At 47.1% G+C, this 14630-nt stretch overlaps 3 protein-coding genes across 3 annotated transcripts in view; 1 reads left to right on the top strand and 2 right to left on the bottom strand.

Annotated features, from left to right (window-relative positions):
• Positions 1-2058: 2058 nt before the first annotated feature.
• Positions 2059-5661, bottom strand: ntpcr (nucleoside-triphosphatase, cancer-related). The gene is made up of 5 exons (XM_079729494.1): positions 5585-5661; positions 5120-5282; positions 4697-4802; positions 3912-4124; positions 2059-2790 (listed from the first exon to the last, which is right to left on the bottom strand). Exons 1-5 carry the CDS (start codon positions 5616-5618, stop codon positions 2713-2715), a joined length of 594 nt encoding a protein of 197 aa, XP_079585620.1. The 5' UTR covers positions 5619-5661; the 3' UTR covers positions 2059-2712.
• Positions 5662-5965: 304 nt separating this feature from the next.
• On the bottom strand, positions 5966-8527 carry map10 (microtubule associated protein 10; the record flags this gene model as incomplete). Its single annotated transcript, XM_079729493.1, has 1 exon — positions 5966-8527. The coding sequence occupies one exon, from the start codon at positions 8525-8527 to the stop codon at positions 5966-5968; it is 2562 nt and encodes an 853-aa protein (XP_079585619.1).
• Positions 8528-9308: 781 nt separating this feature from the next.
• LOC307070823 (signal-induced proliferation-associated 1-like protein 2) overlaps positions 9309-14630 on the top strand; it is an 86165-nt gene continuing 80843 nt past the window's right edge. Inside the window, exon 1 of the mRNA XM_079729495.1 lies at positions 9309-9440. The gene's annotated coding sequence lies outside the window, so the exon portion shown is untranslated. The remainder of the gene's footprint in view (positions 9441-14630) is intronic.

The raw sequence follows: 14630 nt of genomic DNA, 5'->3' as shown, positions 1-14630 counted from the left end.
ACAATACTAATCTGACATTATAGAGACTAAGAAGAGTGAGCTCAACATACTCTGTTTACTCTGCATTCATTGCTTCCCCCCCATCCCCCCGTCCCATTGCTCACTGAATGGTCGAGAGAGAGCGAGCAGATTGTTCATTTGTCGGACGTCCACACGCTCTCTAAAACACTTTCTCGGTTGTGAGTCTGATGTGTATTTAATAATATGATCGGTCAGTCTTGGTCGCAATAAAGCACCATGATGCGTCCTCGTCCACAGCTGTCACACTGGGCCGGTATTATAGCATGTCGTACAATACACAACCTAATCCACGCTTCACACCGGCCCTGGAGCCCCCCATTGTCCCGGGGCCCGACAGTATAAGCTCCTTTACGCTGTGAATAAAGGGTGCAGACATCTGTCCCGCAGATACGGGAGCGAATGTAAGCACGCGATATGGATATTAATGGGCAAAATCCATTAATATCCAAGTTTGTTTTCTTTCAACGTATTTTCTGTGGAAGCTTTTCACCAGAAGCCTCCGCAACACGACTCGGTTTTCATCAGTAAACGTTGTGATGCTTCTGCTGCTCTCCCAGTGGTGTTCTTGAAAGGCAGTGTTGGGGATGGAAAACAGACAGCGGAGCGCGCAGAACCTTGAGATGGTTTCACAACAACGTAGGACCGATGTAAATATAGCTGTATTCCCTCCTTTCCATCATACAGTAAGGGTACTTTATTGATCCCTCAAGGGAAATCAGAACAACAACAATTCTGTGTTTCTGTGAAAGAGAGAGAGAGAGAGAGAGAGAGAGAGAGAGAGAGGATGAAGGTGGATGAAAGATGAAAGAAAAGCATGCGTGGAGAATGTTTGCAATTGTATAAATTAATGTACAAAAACACCTCCTCGATGGCTACCAAGTCCACACTACATTAGATCATAAATAAATGCAATCACTATAGTATATCACAGTACAGCACAAGATAAGTACGATCTTACACTCACACACACGTGCATATGCTCACTCAGTCGCCGGCGTTCACACACTAACATGCTGGCAGCCTGATCGTGTGAAATCGGCTGAGAAAGATGACCACGAGGCCTTGGCACGGCTCTGTGGTCATCTCCACTGCATTACGTAACCCATCTGCCACCCCCCTGGAGAGTGAACTCGATTCACAGTCCCGCACAAGGGGTGAGTCAGAGTGCCCTTGATAGAAGTATCTGGCCCTTCTCACGTCCCCCCCAGATAAACCACATCACCAGCCCATCGGTCTAGTCAGTGATGGCGTTCTGATCAACGATGCCAGATTGATCGGTTACCAAGAGTGCAGGTCTCAATGTAAAGGATGAATGGAAGTAGCACAGGAGGTAGTGCGGGTTGACTTGTAACCGGAAGGTTACTAGTTCGATCCCCGTCTCCCGAGAGGTGTCGAGGTGTACTTGAGCAAGACACCTAAGCCCTAACTGTTCCAGATGAGCTGGTGGTCGCCTTGCATGGTTGACTCCGCTGTCTGTGTGTGTATAGAAATGGTTGTAAGTCGCTAAATGTTAATGTAAATGTAAAGACAGTACAGCGTTGGCTTCTGACCCAAAGTACCCTAAAGTACAGGTTCTGACTTTGAGTTGTGGACTGGGACTGTTAGTGGAGATCGGCCAGAGCAGATGCTGCCCCAGCAGTGAGTCGGACACAGATCACAGCTGGCAGCCAATCCTGAGCCAGCCTGACAGGTTACAACAGTTACACAAATAGCATTAGCCGTAGATTAACAACAGGAAACCAGGGCAACTGAGGACTCTCTGGGTTTTCACTTTGGAATGACCCCTTGACACTTTTAGGCTTAAAAACAATCCACTGCTATTCTATATGCTCTATACACACGCCTTAGCTATAAAAATAGAAATATTTATATTTATAGGAATGGAAAAATCTGGATCTGAATGAAGAAAGAGTGCCACCAGTAAATCAGATTAGATCAGGTCATATGACAGAATCCACACGGCAAACATTGGTCAACAACAGTGAAGTTCAGACTATCATGTTATCATTCCTCAAGGTTTTATTGAACACATACAGTATATGCCATCTCATTTTCCTCCAAATGAAAAAACTCATAACCAAAAATGTGTCTATAAAGGGGTGTTGTAATTACACACCAACTGGAAGATAATTGCATTTAGCATAACTAACTAGGTAAGTAACTGGTGCTGTGATCATTTAAACTCATAACCTCTCAATCTCATTTATGCTCAAAATAATGTGGGTATTATGACCGCATATTGTTTTTAATGAGGCTATTAAAAGCTCAATGTTGGTGTATTAAGGGAAGGGTAACATCCTGTTATGTCCTTAAATATGAATTGATCTCTCTGCATGAGCACATCCTTTGTTTGGCAATAGAGAACCAAGACTCACTCCATAGAAATAAAAATACAATTAACAGGGGTCTTTTATGCGTTTCATTTCTTATAAAAAGGAGAGCCAAATATTATACAACATCATAACCGATATGAAAATATGACATATATTGTCAAAGCAGAATTCCACCTTCTAGTTGACAACTGCTATACTCAGCAGTCGTGACAGCTTTAGGTATTTTCATCTATAAACTCATTGCTTTTGACACACTGCACACAAACCTTCAGCTGTCGCAACTGTAAGATCATGAGTATCTTTCGACAGAATTTCCATGCGATTCCCTGTGTAAAAATAATCATTCTGGGCTGCATGTTCATGAGGAGTGCGTTAGACACTCTTGTAGTGCTGACACAATGTCCGGGAGAATGACATCTCTGTTGTCTTTAGACACCTGAAACGACATAAATGACAAACAAAGAGACAGGCAGTATTAGACTCAGAAAATACTTGGCCAATATTTGTACAATGATCCAAGATAACGATCCTCCAATGCTTAAGGTTGGTGAAGCAAAAAAACTGTGTGAATTGTGAATTGATGTGTGTTGTGGATTTGTTTATTTTGAGATGAAGAAGAATGTTGATTATAATTAGGTGTTCTGTGTATCATGGATACATAACAAAATAAATAATTGGGGCAAAATATCTTCCAAAATATATTCAATACCGAGCAACTAACCTCATTTCCCACCTAAATATATGAGCAGCTTCAGGTGTAAAACTAGACGAGGATAATTCAGCTCGCACAAAATATTTTGAGACTACTGTTGTAAAATCAGTCACGCATAATTTCAAAGTAAATCCCTGTAATAGGATCCGAATCACGCTGGGGTCACGCCCCCTCAGTGATATGATCTGAATCAAGCTGGGGTCACACCCCCTCAGTGATATGATCTGAATCAAGCTGGGGTCACACCCCCTCAGTGATATGATCTGAATCAAGCTGGGGTCACGCCCCCTCAGTGATATGATCTGAATCAAGCTGGGGTCACGCCCCCTCAGTGATATGATCTGAATCAAGCTGGGGTCACACCCCCTCAGTGATATGATCTGAATCAAGCTGGGGTCACACCCCCTAAGTGATATGATCTGAATCAAGCTGGGGTCACATCCCCTAAGTGATATGATCTGAATCAAGCTGGGGTAACACCCCCTCAGTGATATGATCTGAATCAAGCTGGGGTCACATCCCCTAAGTGATATGATCTGAATCAAGCTGGGGTAACACCCCCTCAGTGATATGATCTGAATCAAGCTGGGGTCACACCCCCTAAGTGATATGATCTGAATCAAGCTGGGGTCACACCCCCTCAGTGATATGATCTGAATCACACTGGCTTCGCACCCTTTCACTGTATGTGAGCTGATGCGAGTAAAGCAGATTTGTTCACAAAGCCCTGGTTGTAAAAAGCTGTGGTTGACTCCCGTCCAACAGCCACGGGGATCCACTGCGTGACAGTGGCCCAAATACGCTTTAAGGAGGTTGCCGCCGCGAGAGTAGGAGGGGGTTCTCACCGTGAAGACCCTGACGTCACTCCGGCCTCGCACCTCTTCAACCAGGGCCAGCGGCCGGCCCCTGGAGACGGGAATGGTGCCCAGAATAGCACAGCGAGGACTATCCAGGGTCTGTCTCACCGCCTGGATGAATGGCTGGCTGAAGAGCTCCATTTTCCCAATCTCGTCAATCACAAACACCTTCCTGCCGTCCCCCTGGGTCGACGAGGCCCCCTGGGAGGAGAAGGGTTCCTGTTAGGCAGCCTCCCTGTCGGGGAGGGGACCTATTCTGGAACCCTCTGAGGAGATTCAAAGGGTCCCGGAATAAAGACGACAAATCACTTGCGTGTCCTTTTCCTCTTGATGCAAAACAGCGAGCTATATTGACTATATTGTGTTGTACTCAAAGTAAAAGAAAAGTTTAAATGCATAATGTAAATTAGCATAACATGATTATTTTGTGCTTTTGCAACGCATCAATCATTGTGGTTTGTTTGCTGTATCAAAGCATCAAATTTATTAATTGTCCTTTTACTAATATAGATTCAACCAACATTCGAATGCTCCTTAACATGTTTCTCAACAAACATATGGCAGTTTACAAGCGGGTGTGTAATTGAAGCCAGTGACAGACAGTCGGCACCAGGATCACTTATAGGTGTCACTCTGGAATGCCTGCCTTTCCCTTTAATTACACCGTCGATACTAAAACCTTCTGAGGGTTTGTGAAATAAAACGTTCTGGGGTATGTATCGCTACCTATTCATGTTGGCTTGCACATAAAAAACAACCTTGGGAAGGCTTACACTTCTGAAGAGTGGAAGAGACAGGTTTTCAAATGATGTTAAATCAACCACATACTGGCCGACCTTGTACTCCCGTCCTCCCTGAGACGCAGAGGCGGCAGGGTCTCTGTAGGATGGAAGGGAGGGTCAGGGACATGGAGGCTATACTAATGAATGAGATGAGGTTTGATCAGAAGATCAGCCTGAAACATTCAATAAAGACTTTATAATTCAGCATCAAAATATGCTCCCCATATTCTTATAATGTACATGGGGTAAGTAGTGGCGTAAAATAACGTGATTCTGTAGTGGGAGCACCATTTGATAGAGGCAATTGGTCTATCTACATGCTGTCCCCCTGAAAACTTAAATAAAGACGTTAGAATACATCATCAATCGGCGAAATCTGACGAGAATGCATAGATTGGCCGAACAGCACCCTACTTGATTCTGGACAGGCAGCCTCGCTCTCCTGTCGTGGTCACGACGTCGAACCCCACCCGGCGGCGCCCCTCCCGGACCTCCTCGGTGTAGAAGCCCGCCACGGCGGCACCGGACGATGCCAAGGCCTCGCTGGCCTTCCGGACCAGGGTGGTCTTCCCCACGCCTGTAAGTCCCCCCAATAAAGGGTTTATTCATTCACATGGACTCCCAACATAACGGGGCGTATCATCATTTCATTGGTAACTGTTGGTTACATGTTTATCAAGTGATCACCTCGGACCTGTATAATAAAGTATCCTAGTTGTAAATGTTTATATCTCGGAAGTGTGATATTAAGTTCATCACTGCAGCAGCAGCTTATATTATGTTATTTTGCAAGCATGGCCAGCCCCGCTGTTCAGTCTGGATGGTGTTTTATTTAAGCGAGGAGGGTTTAACGATATGTCACAAAAAAGGACGATATACCTGGAGGTCCTGTCAGGAAAACGTGTTTAAACATCGCGGCGGGCAGCAGGGTGTGTTTATGTGTCCATGCTGCTGTACTTCCGTACTCTTCTGCGCAAGCGCACTCGGGGGGGCGCCCTTTCTTATGACATCATTCATCCAAGTGAGTGACGTTCAAACATATTTGCGTAGGATTCGATAATAATGTCCCAACAATTTTCCCATCAGTCAACTTTGGTAATAGAGAATGCGTTATAAGATTTAAGTAGTACACATGTACACATTGTTTTAACCAAAGGAATATTTATTTTTCACCAAAACATCCACATAGCCTGAATATGAGTGTACCTCAACTAAGCAAAATGCAAAAATACATTATTTAGTATTAAATTATACAGTCCATTAAAGAGTGTATCCAGGAAGCTTGTTGGCTACCAGCTCAGAGACGTGTTGATAATTTATTTTCAAATCAAGGGACCCAAGCCCATCTCTCAGTTCCTCCACCTCGCATGAGTCATAGGACGCGTCCGAGTCAGCGGAGAGCCCCCCAGCTGGGCCGCTGTTCTGGGCCGAGTCACTCAGACGGCCCCTGGACGACCGGAGGCTCTCGGTGACCGAGCTCCTGGGGGCCCCGCCGGGCCCCCGCGTCTGTGTGCTGGAGCGCACTGCCGTCCGGGACGAACGAACAGACCTCCCTCCGTCGTAGTCGTCGTCGTCGTCTGAGGAAACGCTGGGCGCTGAGACTTGTGTGCGGGGCTGGATGATGTGCGTGGCCCTCAGGGAGCGCTGTTGGGAGCCCCGGGCCCCCACGGGGACGGGGAGTGGGGGGCTTCTCCACGGGGGCCCATTTGACCCCGCCTCCAGGGATGACCCTGGCGACTCAGAGAACCTCCTCGACCGGCCCAGGGGGGCTAGGCCGGACTCAGGGCTGCTAAGAGGGTCCGGGGACCGCCCCTCACTGGGGTCCAGACTGTTGAAGTCATCCATGTACTGTTCTTCATCACCTCCTCCTCCTCGTCCTCTTCTGCTGCGGCTGCTGGCACTCCGGTGCGTTGAGTGGGGGCTCCATAGCCTGCTGCTGCTACGGCTGCTGCGTCCGTCGTGGTCCGCCTCCTCCTCTGTCGTCCTATCAGGGAGCGGTCGTGTTTGAGTCGATCCACCGCGGCCGTCGCCTCGCCAAAGTGCGGCGGCGTCTTCATCTCCCACACCGGCAGCTGGGATACGTTCCGTGTTGGATTCTGAACGCAGAGAATGCTTTTGAGGACCTTTGCTGGCCATCTCCGCTTTCAACGTTTCCCCAGCATGCTTCGACTGATGCTCGTACGTGTGCAGTCGGCCCGTTTGGCTGGCGGCTGAGTCACCGGCCAAGCTGTGAATCACCGCCTCTACCTCTGCATCAACACTAGCCGTCTGGTTCACTGCTCTCTTCCCTCTGTCGTGTTTTAATAGGCCGGTGTTTTTTTTGTTGACTGAGGGGCTCCTAGTCGTCTGGGATAGAGACTGTATGCCCAGGCACTCTCTGTGTTTCGCCTGTCCTGGTGGGATTCGCTTCAGCCTGAGCTGGAACGTTCTCGTTGTTCCATATTTCAGTGTTCTTCCCGCAGATGTGTTGCTTCTCTTTGTGTCGTTATGTTTTTTGGACACAGGCTCCATTTGTGTTTCGGACCCGTCTCTTAACCTGGGATCAGCCTTCTGTCTTGGTGTGTTCAGCTGTTGTGTCGGTGCTGTTGAGTTTGTCCCTGCCGCCACCAGTGGCTGTGCCAGGGTTGGACTGTAAATCCATGCTAGGTGGGGATGAATAGACAAGGGCTGTTGAACTCCCTGCCTGGTCAGTTGCGACAGCTCAACCAGAAGAGCATTCAATAAAGGCAACTGTCTTAACATCTCCAAGGGGAAATTCTGCATAAGCCCATTCGGATCTTCTTGTTTGTGGCCGCTCGCGTCATGCTCTACTGCTGAAGCTGTCTGAGGTGTAGGGTTTTCTATAGCTTCAGGTGTGAAGCGCTCCACACCTCCCACCTCAAACACACCCTCCAACTCATCCACACATGGGCTGGTCCCTGTCTCCTCGCCTGAGCTGCTGTAGAACAGGTTGGGGGGACAGAACACGTTGGGATTCTCCTCAAAAGGACAGGATGCCACCCAGGCCGGTGGATTAGCGTTGAGCCTTGGCATGGGTTCTGTCTGAGTGGCAACGCAAGCACGCGCATCCCTCGTTGCGTCACACTTCTGATTAGATTGTCTGTTTCCGAAGAGGGATTCAACGTGAAGATCTGACGATTTGATCTGCCCACAGGGTAACGGCTGTGTAAAACAAGTGTCCTCCTCCAAGTCCATCTGCACATGCTCTCGTTGTATGTCATGTATGCTGCTTATGACATGTGCCCTCTTTTCTAATATATGAGGCAGTAAACTAGTCCCCAGACTCAAGAGTTTATACTTCAGGGACATCACTCCAATTCTATCCCCCATTAGGTTTAATATGCCAATATGGCCCTTTTCCCCATGAGAGGAGGGAGTGGAAATACCACGAGCGTTCACATCCAGCCGTATTTTGCCCACGAGTTGTGCCAGTGGGATGAGAGAGGTTCCCACTAAGGTCGGGACCTCTCCTCTGACGTCCAGCACCATAGCATAGAGGGGCGTGTCCGCGAGCTGGCTATGCAGCGCCTCCATACTGATTTTGAACAAGCAAGACTTCCCTTTACGAAACACGTGGTCGCCCCTAAACGATGGTAGACCCGCTGCTGGCTCTCCTGGTTCTCCTCCATCATCCCCATGAAGCTCCTCGGGTCTTCTCTGGCTCTTCTCTGGCTGATACACGATCAACGTGGGGAAGTCCAGAAGTCGCAACGCAAGCGCCAGTTCACCAGAAACGTGTTTGCTCTCGATGCGGATGTAATCCACCAAAACCTCAAAGGAGAACAGAGTTTCATGAGTTTCGTTGTTTACTTTTGCGGACATGTTGACGTTTCATGCTACCATGCTAATCCCAACTATTGTGCAGGGCTTCTCCCACGGACCTAATAAAGGCTTCTCCCCGGCGCCATGGAAACGCGGCGCGGACGTGTGACGTCACCCGATCCCAGTGTTGGCAGTGTTGCCAGATTGGGCGGGAAATCGGTCCCAATCTGGCAATACTGCCAAGGGAACGAATGGGACGAGTCGTTTGTTCTAGTGGGGGAATAAATGATGATTTGATTTCTCTTTGACGCCCTTTTATGGTTTATCTTTCGAATAACATGCACTATTACTTATTAATTACAATTCATTAAATATTTGTTTAATGACATTTCACAAGAAGCAAGGCAGACTTCTTCTTTGCATACAATTAATAATCAGCTTTTAGTAAAAACAAAAAATCATTCAATGCAAAATCAGCGGCGATACTCACACAGAAGAATGAAGCGTTTTATTGACACACCGGGGGAAAGCATTTATATGAAATCACCAGATGGTGCCACTATAGTGCTTTGTGATGAGGCATTCCCGGTTAGATGGGAATCACCCAGTGGCACCCTGGCTAATTTGTTATCACATTTTACTTATATTTCGCCTTTTTATGAGTTGGCATTCACCCCGTTCACACCACACAGCTCTTTTCATAACTTCACATGATCCAACTATTTATTTTTCTTTCAACAGGATCATCTTGACCATTAGTCCATCAGACGCGTCCCAGCCTTTCGGGGAGGAGGAGTCTGGTGCTTGTTGTCATCACCGCTCCTGGATGGATGCAGCGATCCTCTCCACTACTTCACTTTGGAAGCTGGGAGGAGATGGGAGAGCGATATCGCCGTGGTAACCGGGCTTTCGTTAAGGATAACTAACCTCACCGGCCGTGTGTGGCTGCAGGGAGGCGTTGGTTTCGTTGAAGGTAAGAGGACCCATCTTTATTATTTAGAGGGGAACTAGAGAACAAGAGAAGTGGAGCGGTTTCACTGCGCTTCTCGCTGGCAGACTGTGGAGAATGGTGTATAGAAACTTATGGCAGAATGATGGTTCGGAACTGAACTCCGGGTCTAGAGAGAACAACTCAAGCGAGACCACAACGTGTATGTGTTCAGACAGAAACATGTAAATAATTAACCCCCACATGTTTCAGAAAAATAAAGCATTGCTGAAAAACACCTATTTATTTGTTCACACACACACACACACACACACACGCGCGCGCGCGCGCGCACACACACACACACACACACACACACACACACACACACACACACACACATGCACAAGCAGCAACGCACGCCGCGCACACCCACATACACACAGTTGTGTACAGGGATGTGTGTGTGTGTGTGTGTGTGTGTGTGTGTGTGTGTGTGTGTGTGTGTGGATGTAGATGTACGTGTGTGTGTGTGCGTGCGTACTCGTCTTTGCGTATGTGTTTGTTGTGCGAGCGTGTGTTTTGCTGAAGAATAATTTCTTTGTACAAATTTCCCACTGGAATGCTACCATATAACAGTAGGGGGCGACCAGTGTTCCCACCGGTACCTCAGAATAGAGCCAACACAAGCTGCCCGATGTAAACTCAGCTGCGTAAGGTATTTAGGTCCATATTTATTTGGTCAGCACAGCCTATGTTAAGACACATCTTTTTTGTCCAAAAACGCGAAAGGGAGGATGGGCTGTCATCTGGCTGCAAATATTTAGCTCTATATCAGTGTAACCTATAAGTGACCCTGTTTAAGTAAACCTGAATCAACATTACGGCTTCTCAGTAAATCAGCGCGGTAGAGATGTCTCAAGACGGTTCAGGAAGGCTCGACATCTATGCTGTGGTACGGTTGGCTACGGCTGCTCGTTGCCTCAGCAAACACACGCACACGCGCGCGCGCGCACACACACACAAACAAACACACACACACACACACACACACACACACACACACACACACACACACATACACAGAACAGTCCACAGGGAGAGCATACAAGTGAAAGGATGTTGGTTCGCTGTCCATATATCTAACTGTATTTCCCATAGGAAGTCAAGCCTAAACGCAGATTGAATATAGCATGAAGGAAAACAAGAAGGCTCTTTCAATTCTCTTTGCTCCAGCCCAAACAAGGAGCCTTCTTTTGAAGTGTTTTCACGTAGGCCTGCTTAGATTTATGTGTCTGACATTGGGTGTTGAAATGAATGAAACGCTTTTGTTCATTTATTTTTCAGTGTTTCATTTCATGTTTCAACAGCGCTGCACTTATTTTAACCTCCAGTAAGTTCCTCCTTTTAAGTACTAAAAATATTTTTTTTCCACGTTTGCCAAACTCCTCTCATATCCCGACATTGGAGGCTCAGGCAATTCTATTTGAACCAAATTCATCAAATTCCCGGGATATCTCAAAATTGACCTTGCCTCTGAATGAGAATAATTGATGTGGCTACATGAAGAGGAGCATTTTCCTATTATCAAGTTATTGTTGATGCATGCAGAAGCGATTCATCTTTAGATTGAATGGAACATATCACTGTAGAATGCAAGGCCATGAATGTTTCATGTTATACATAATTAAAAACATGTTTTCCCTGGGATTCGGTTCTTTCTCTCAAAGTCACGTGGACGCCACTGTAATCCTGCATAGCATTTCAGCTAAATTTGCATAGCTTTTGCCTGAGACCGTGACATCTTGACCTAACGGTAACAAGATCAAAGTACACATGCCACATATTAACAAACTCAACCCTTGCTCTTTATTTCTGCCCATGTTGGTTTCGGTTTTGAAGAGTTCAGAACGTCAAGGATATCTCCCTGCAGGGACCGTCTGATAGAGGCTTTTCACTCTAAAATATATATGCCATAAACGTCTTGTCGTAGATGATTACAGATGGGCTTTCATGAGCTAGGCACAGGCACTCTGTCAAGACTTGGCACGCCATCATGTAACGGAGCCTTAAACAATAAGTGTTATGCTTTTCACAATAAAGTGATGTTCACAATGGGTGTGTGTGTGTTCGGTGTGGATGAACAATGGTGGCTCCTGTCTGGTTCAGAGCTGAAACAGCTCTCTTTGCCAAGCCCACGGGGCTATCATCATAGCATAGCTCCTATAAGATATCATTCGATCCGCCTTGGTTTGAGACACTCCACTAGTATTGCCTGGCCTCGGTCCTGTCGCTGTGCACCTCATATAGCCAGCCTTAACCCACTCCTCCCCTGGTAGATGTCTGAAGAGCTGCTGCAGCACTTTCCCCAGTTCCCCTGAATCCCAAACCCAGAGTGAGAGATTTACCTTCCTCTTGTGCTCTCCCCCCCCCCCCCCCCCCTGGTGTACCAAGCACCGGCTGGTATGAGCTCCTCCCAGCCTCCTGTCACCCTGGTTCCCTTCTTTTCCCACGGTTCTTTGCTGCCAATGTGCTGACAGAGTGCTGGTGATGATGTGGAACTTGGTGGGATGAAGAAGGACGAGAAAAAAATTAACTAGGACTTAGAGATTGTTTGTTTAGCCATGATGCACCCCCCCCCACCCCCTGCATGTGACAGAGATCAGGAAGCCCGGTCTGCTCTGACTGGTCCTGACTCACAATAGATTTCCCCGCCGCCACCAAATCCTGTTGCTCCAAAACCACCCAGCAGACTGGGGATCACATGGTGCTGCTCTCTCTCTCTCTCTCTCTCTCTCTCTCTCTCTCTCTCTCTCTCTCTCTCTCTCTCTCTCTCTTTCTCTCTCTCTCTCTCTCTCTCTCTCTCTCTGTCCTTTACCTGTCACAGGCTTGGTTTAAATAGCTGTGGGGATTTATAGTTGTTCTAAAGCAGCTAACCGTCACGGCCTTTAGGGAAAGCACAGATGTTGTCGTTGGGTGGTTGTTCCTTCCTCCGTTGATCAAGTGAGAGACCCTGCCACTTTAAATGTTGTGGCTTCTCTCTTCCTGCTTGTTACTTGTTCTTGGAGAGCATCGGCGGCATGTTCTGCCAAGGGGTCTGGTTGTGATTTATTTTGCTAGTTCCATGTAAGAAAAAGCAAAAAAAAAAGAAAAAACGATGATGGGCAGTAAGGCAGCCAGAAAATGAGCAAGAAGTCATAAATACCCAGACTATCTTAACCTAACCATCTGACAAAGGCCTCAATTTGTCTGCCTTGTCTAATGCTGACACTGCCTGCCAGTGGAATCCACAGAATGATGTAGCCATGAATCAACAGAGGCAGCAGCACTAGTGCATTATAGATGTTGATTTCCGCGTCCGAGAGTGCTAAGCTTCTCGGACACTTATGGTGTATCACCGGAGTGTGTGTCGCATTTCATACAACATCGCCCATTGCAGCGCTCATACACAATGACAGTCACCACGGTGTGAAGCGAGTTTCATGCACAGCATTGTTCAATACAGCACTCTACACGACGGTACCCAGCCTTGTTCATGCGATGGTCCGATGGACAAGGTCCCTGAAGCGGCCCGGCCAAAATGGCAGGTTATATAAGGTTTGGTCCGAATCAACCTCACATCTGGCAGCGTATTGTAAGATGTATTCCTATTATGGAGTGCTTCTGTTAGTGTGATATCACAATAGTCTACGACGGATGAGGGTAGTAGCCCCCTTCAGTGAGAGTATTTGTTACACCGGCCCATATTCTAATTAACTGATAACCGATTCAATTTTACACAGGTTGTTCTACACAGGTTATTTTGCGTCTGCATATTTGGGATTTTTAATAAAGTGTAATCTGCATTTCTATTTAATGTGATTGAATGTGGCACGGCCTTCCAACACGTTTTCAGGGTTGGGGAGAGGGGGCGTGTTATCCCCATGGTTACAACCCACTCCAACTGTGTGATTATTTTCAAAGCTAGGTACCTTTTATGTTCTATTGGAAGACGCTGTGCATGAAATCGAGACCTTCATTTTGTATGGGCGTTATAATGAGCGATGTTATATGAAATGCGTCCCCATCACCCTGGCGTTACACTACAAGTGTCCGCGAAGCTTAACACTCTGACATGGGCATCAACATTTACCACTGCCCAGACAGAGCTCCACACGTCCACACACACCTCGCCGTCTGTGACCCTTGCCACGGCGTCGAAGTGTCTCGGGAGAAGATCTAAGACGTTACCAAAATAACTTGAGTTTAGCAGATTAGAACATTCACAAACTTTTTGGCGAAAAAAACATAGCAACCAACACCTGTTGCCTTTGACAGAATTGCCTACATTACTATGGTGAAGGTCATTTAAGACCTATTACCATGTTGACAACAACACAAGCGATTGTGGGATCACAGACTCTTTAATATCAAGTACATTACGGTATGTACAGGCTTAATCTGAGATGATCCACGCCAATAGTGATACTTTGGTTGGGGTGGTTGGTTGAAGGCATAAAGAAGCTTTGGACGGAAGCCAATGTTCTTTACAAATGTATTTTAGACAGTGTGTGTGTGTGCCACACTTTGATATAGATCTGAATCAATCTCAACCAGCAACCACCCAGAGGTGGAAAGGTTTCCCATCAATATATGATGAGGCCCTGTTGCTCTGCATTAGTAACGGGTTATTCATTCAATTAATATTCATCTTCTAACATTGTAAGTACTTGCGTGTACATTCCCTAATATCCCAACTCCTGTATGTCGTGTGTCGGTTCGAGGCTCACAGAGCAGGGGGATGGTGGGAAGGCGGTTTGGAATTGATATTGTGGACTGGAGACGCCGGCTCGGACGTTGACCCCTCGCTGACCTCTGGGGTTAGGGTCTGCTGGTCTTCAACGTTGGCTGAGGGTGGGAGCCAGAAGCAGAGGGGTTGCGAGGTCATGGGGGGTTGAGCCCTCCGCTGACCCAGTTTGCCATCACGGCCCAGCTCATGCGTTAGCTACACAAGTAATGCATGGATGGATGATGAATCAGGATTAGAGACAAATTACTTTAATTCCGCCCAAGCATGTGGAGAGTGCACGACTTCCCCCCCTTGGAAAGCCCTCAATGGAAGGGTCGTGTCTGATGTCACTGCTTCTTTGTCGTCTTCCGTCGTCAATAAGATCAGGAGAACAGGTTTAATGAATGCTTTGGTGCGAAAATTTGACGCACCCAAGCTAGAGCCGTGTTTGAGTATGCACTCATTAA

Source organism: Pollachius pollachius (assembly GCF_949987615.1).
Source record: "Pollachius pollachius genome assembly, chromosome: 2".
NCBI classification, from domain to species: Eukaryota; Metazoa; Chordata; class Actinopteri; order Gadiformes; family Gadidae; genus Pollachius; species Pollachius pollachius.
This window is presented reverse-complemented; position numbering and strand designations above follow the sequence as displayed.

Coding starts and splice junctions, on each gene's coding strand:
- ntpcr (XM_079729494.1), bottom strand. CDS start 5,618: ATGTTTAAACACGTTTTCCTGACAGGACCTCCAG. Junction 4,125..4,696: donor CTCTTCCACTCTTCAGAAGT/GTAAGCCTTCCC, acceptor TTCTCCTCCCAG/GGGGCCTCGTCGACCCAGGG. Junction 2,791..3,911: donor GTGACGTCAGGGTCTTCACG/GTGAGAACCCCC, acceptor ATGTCGTTTCAG/GTGTCTAAAGACAACAGAGA.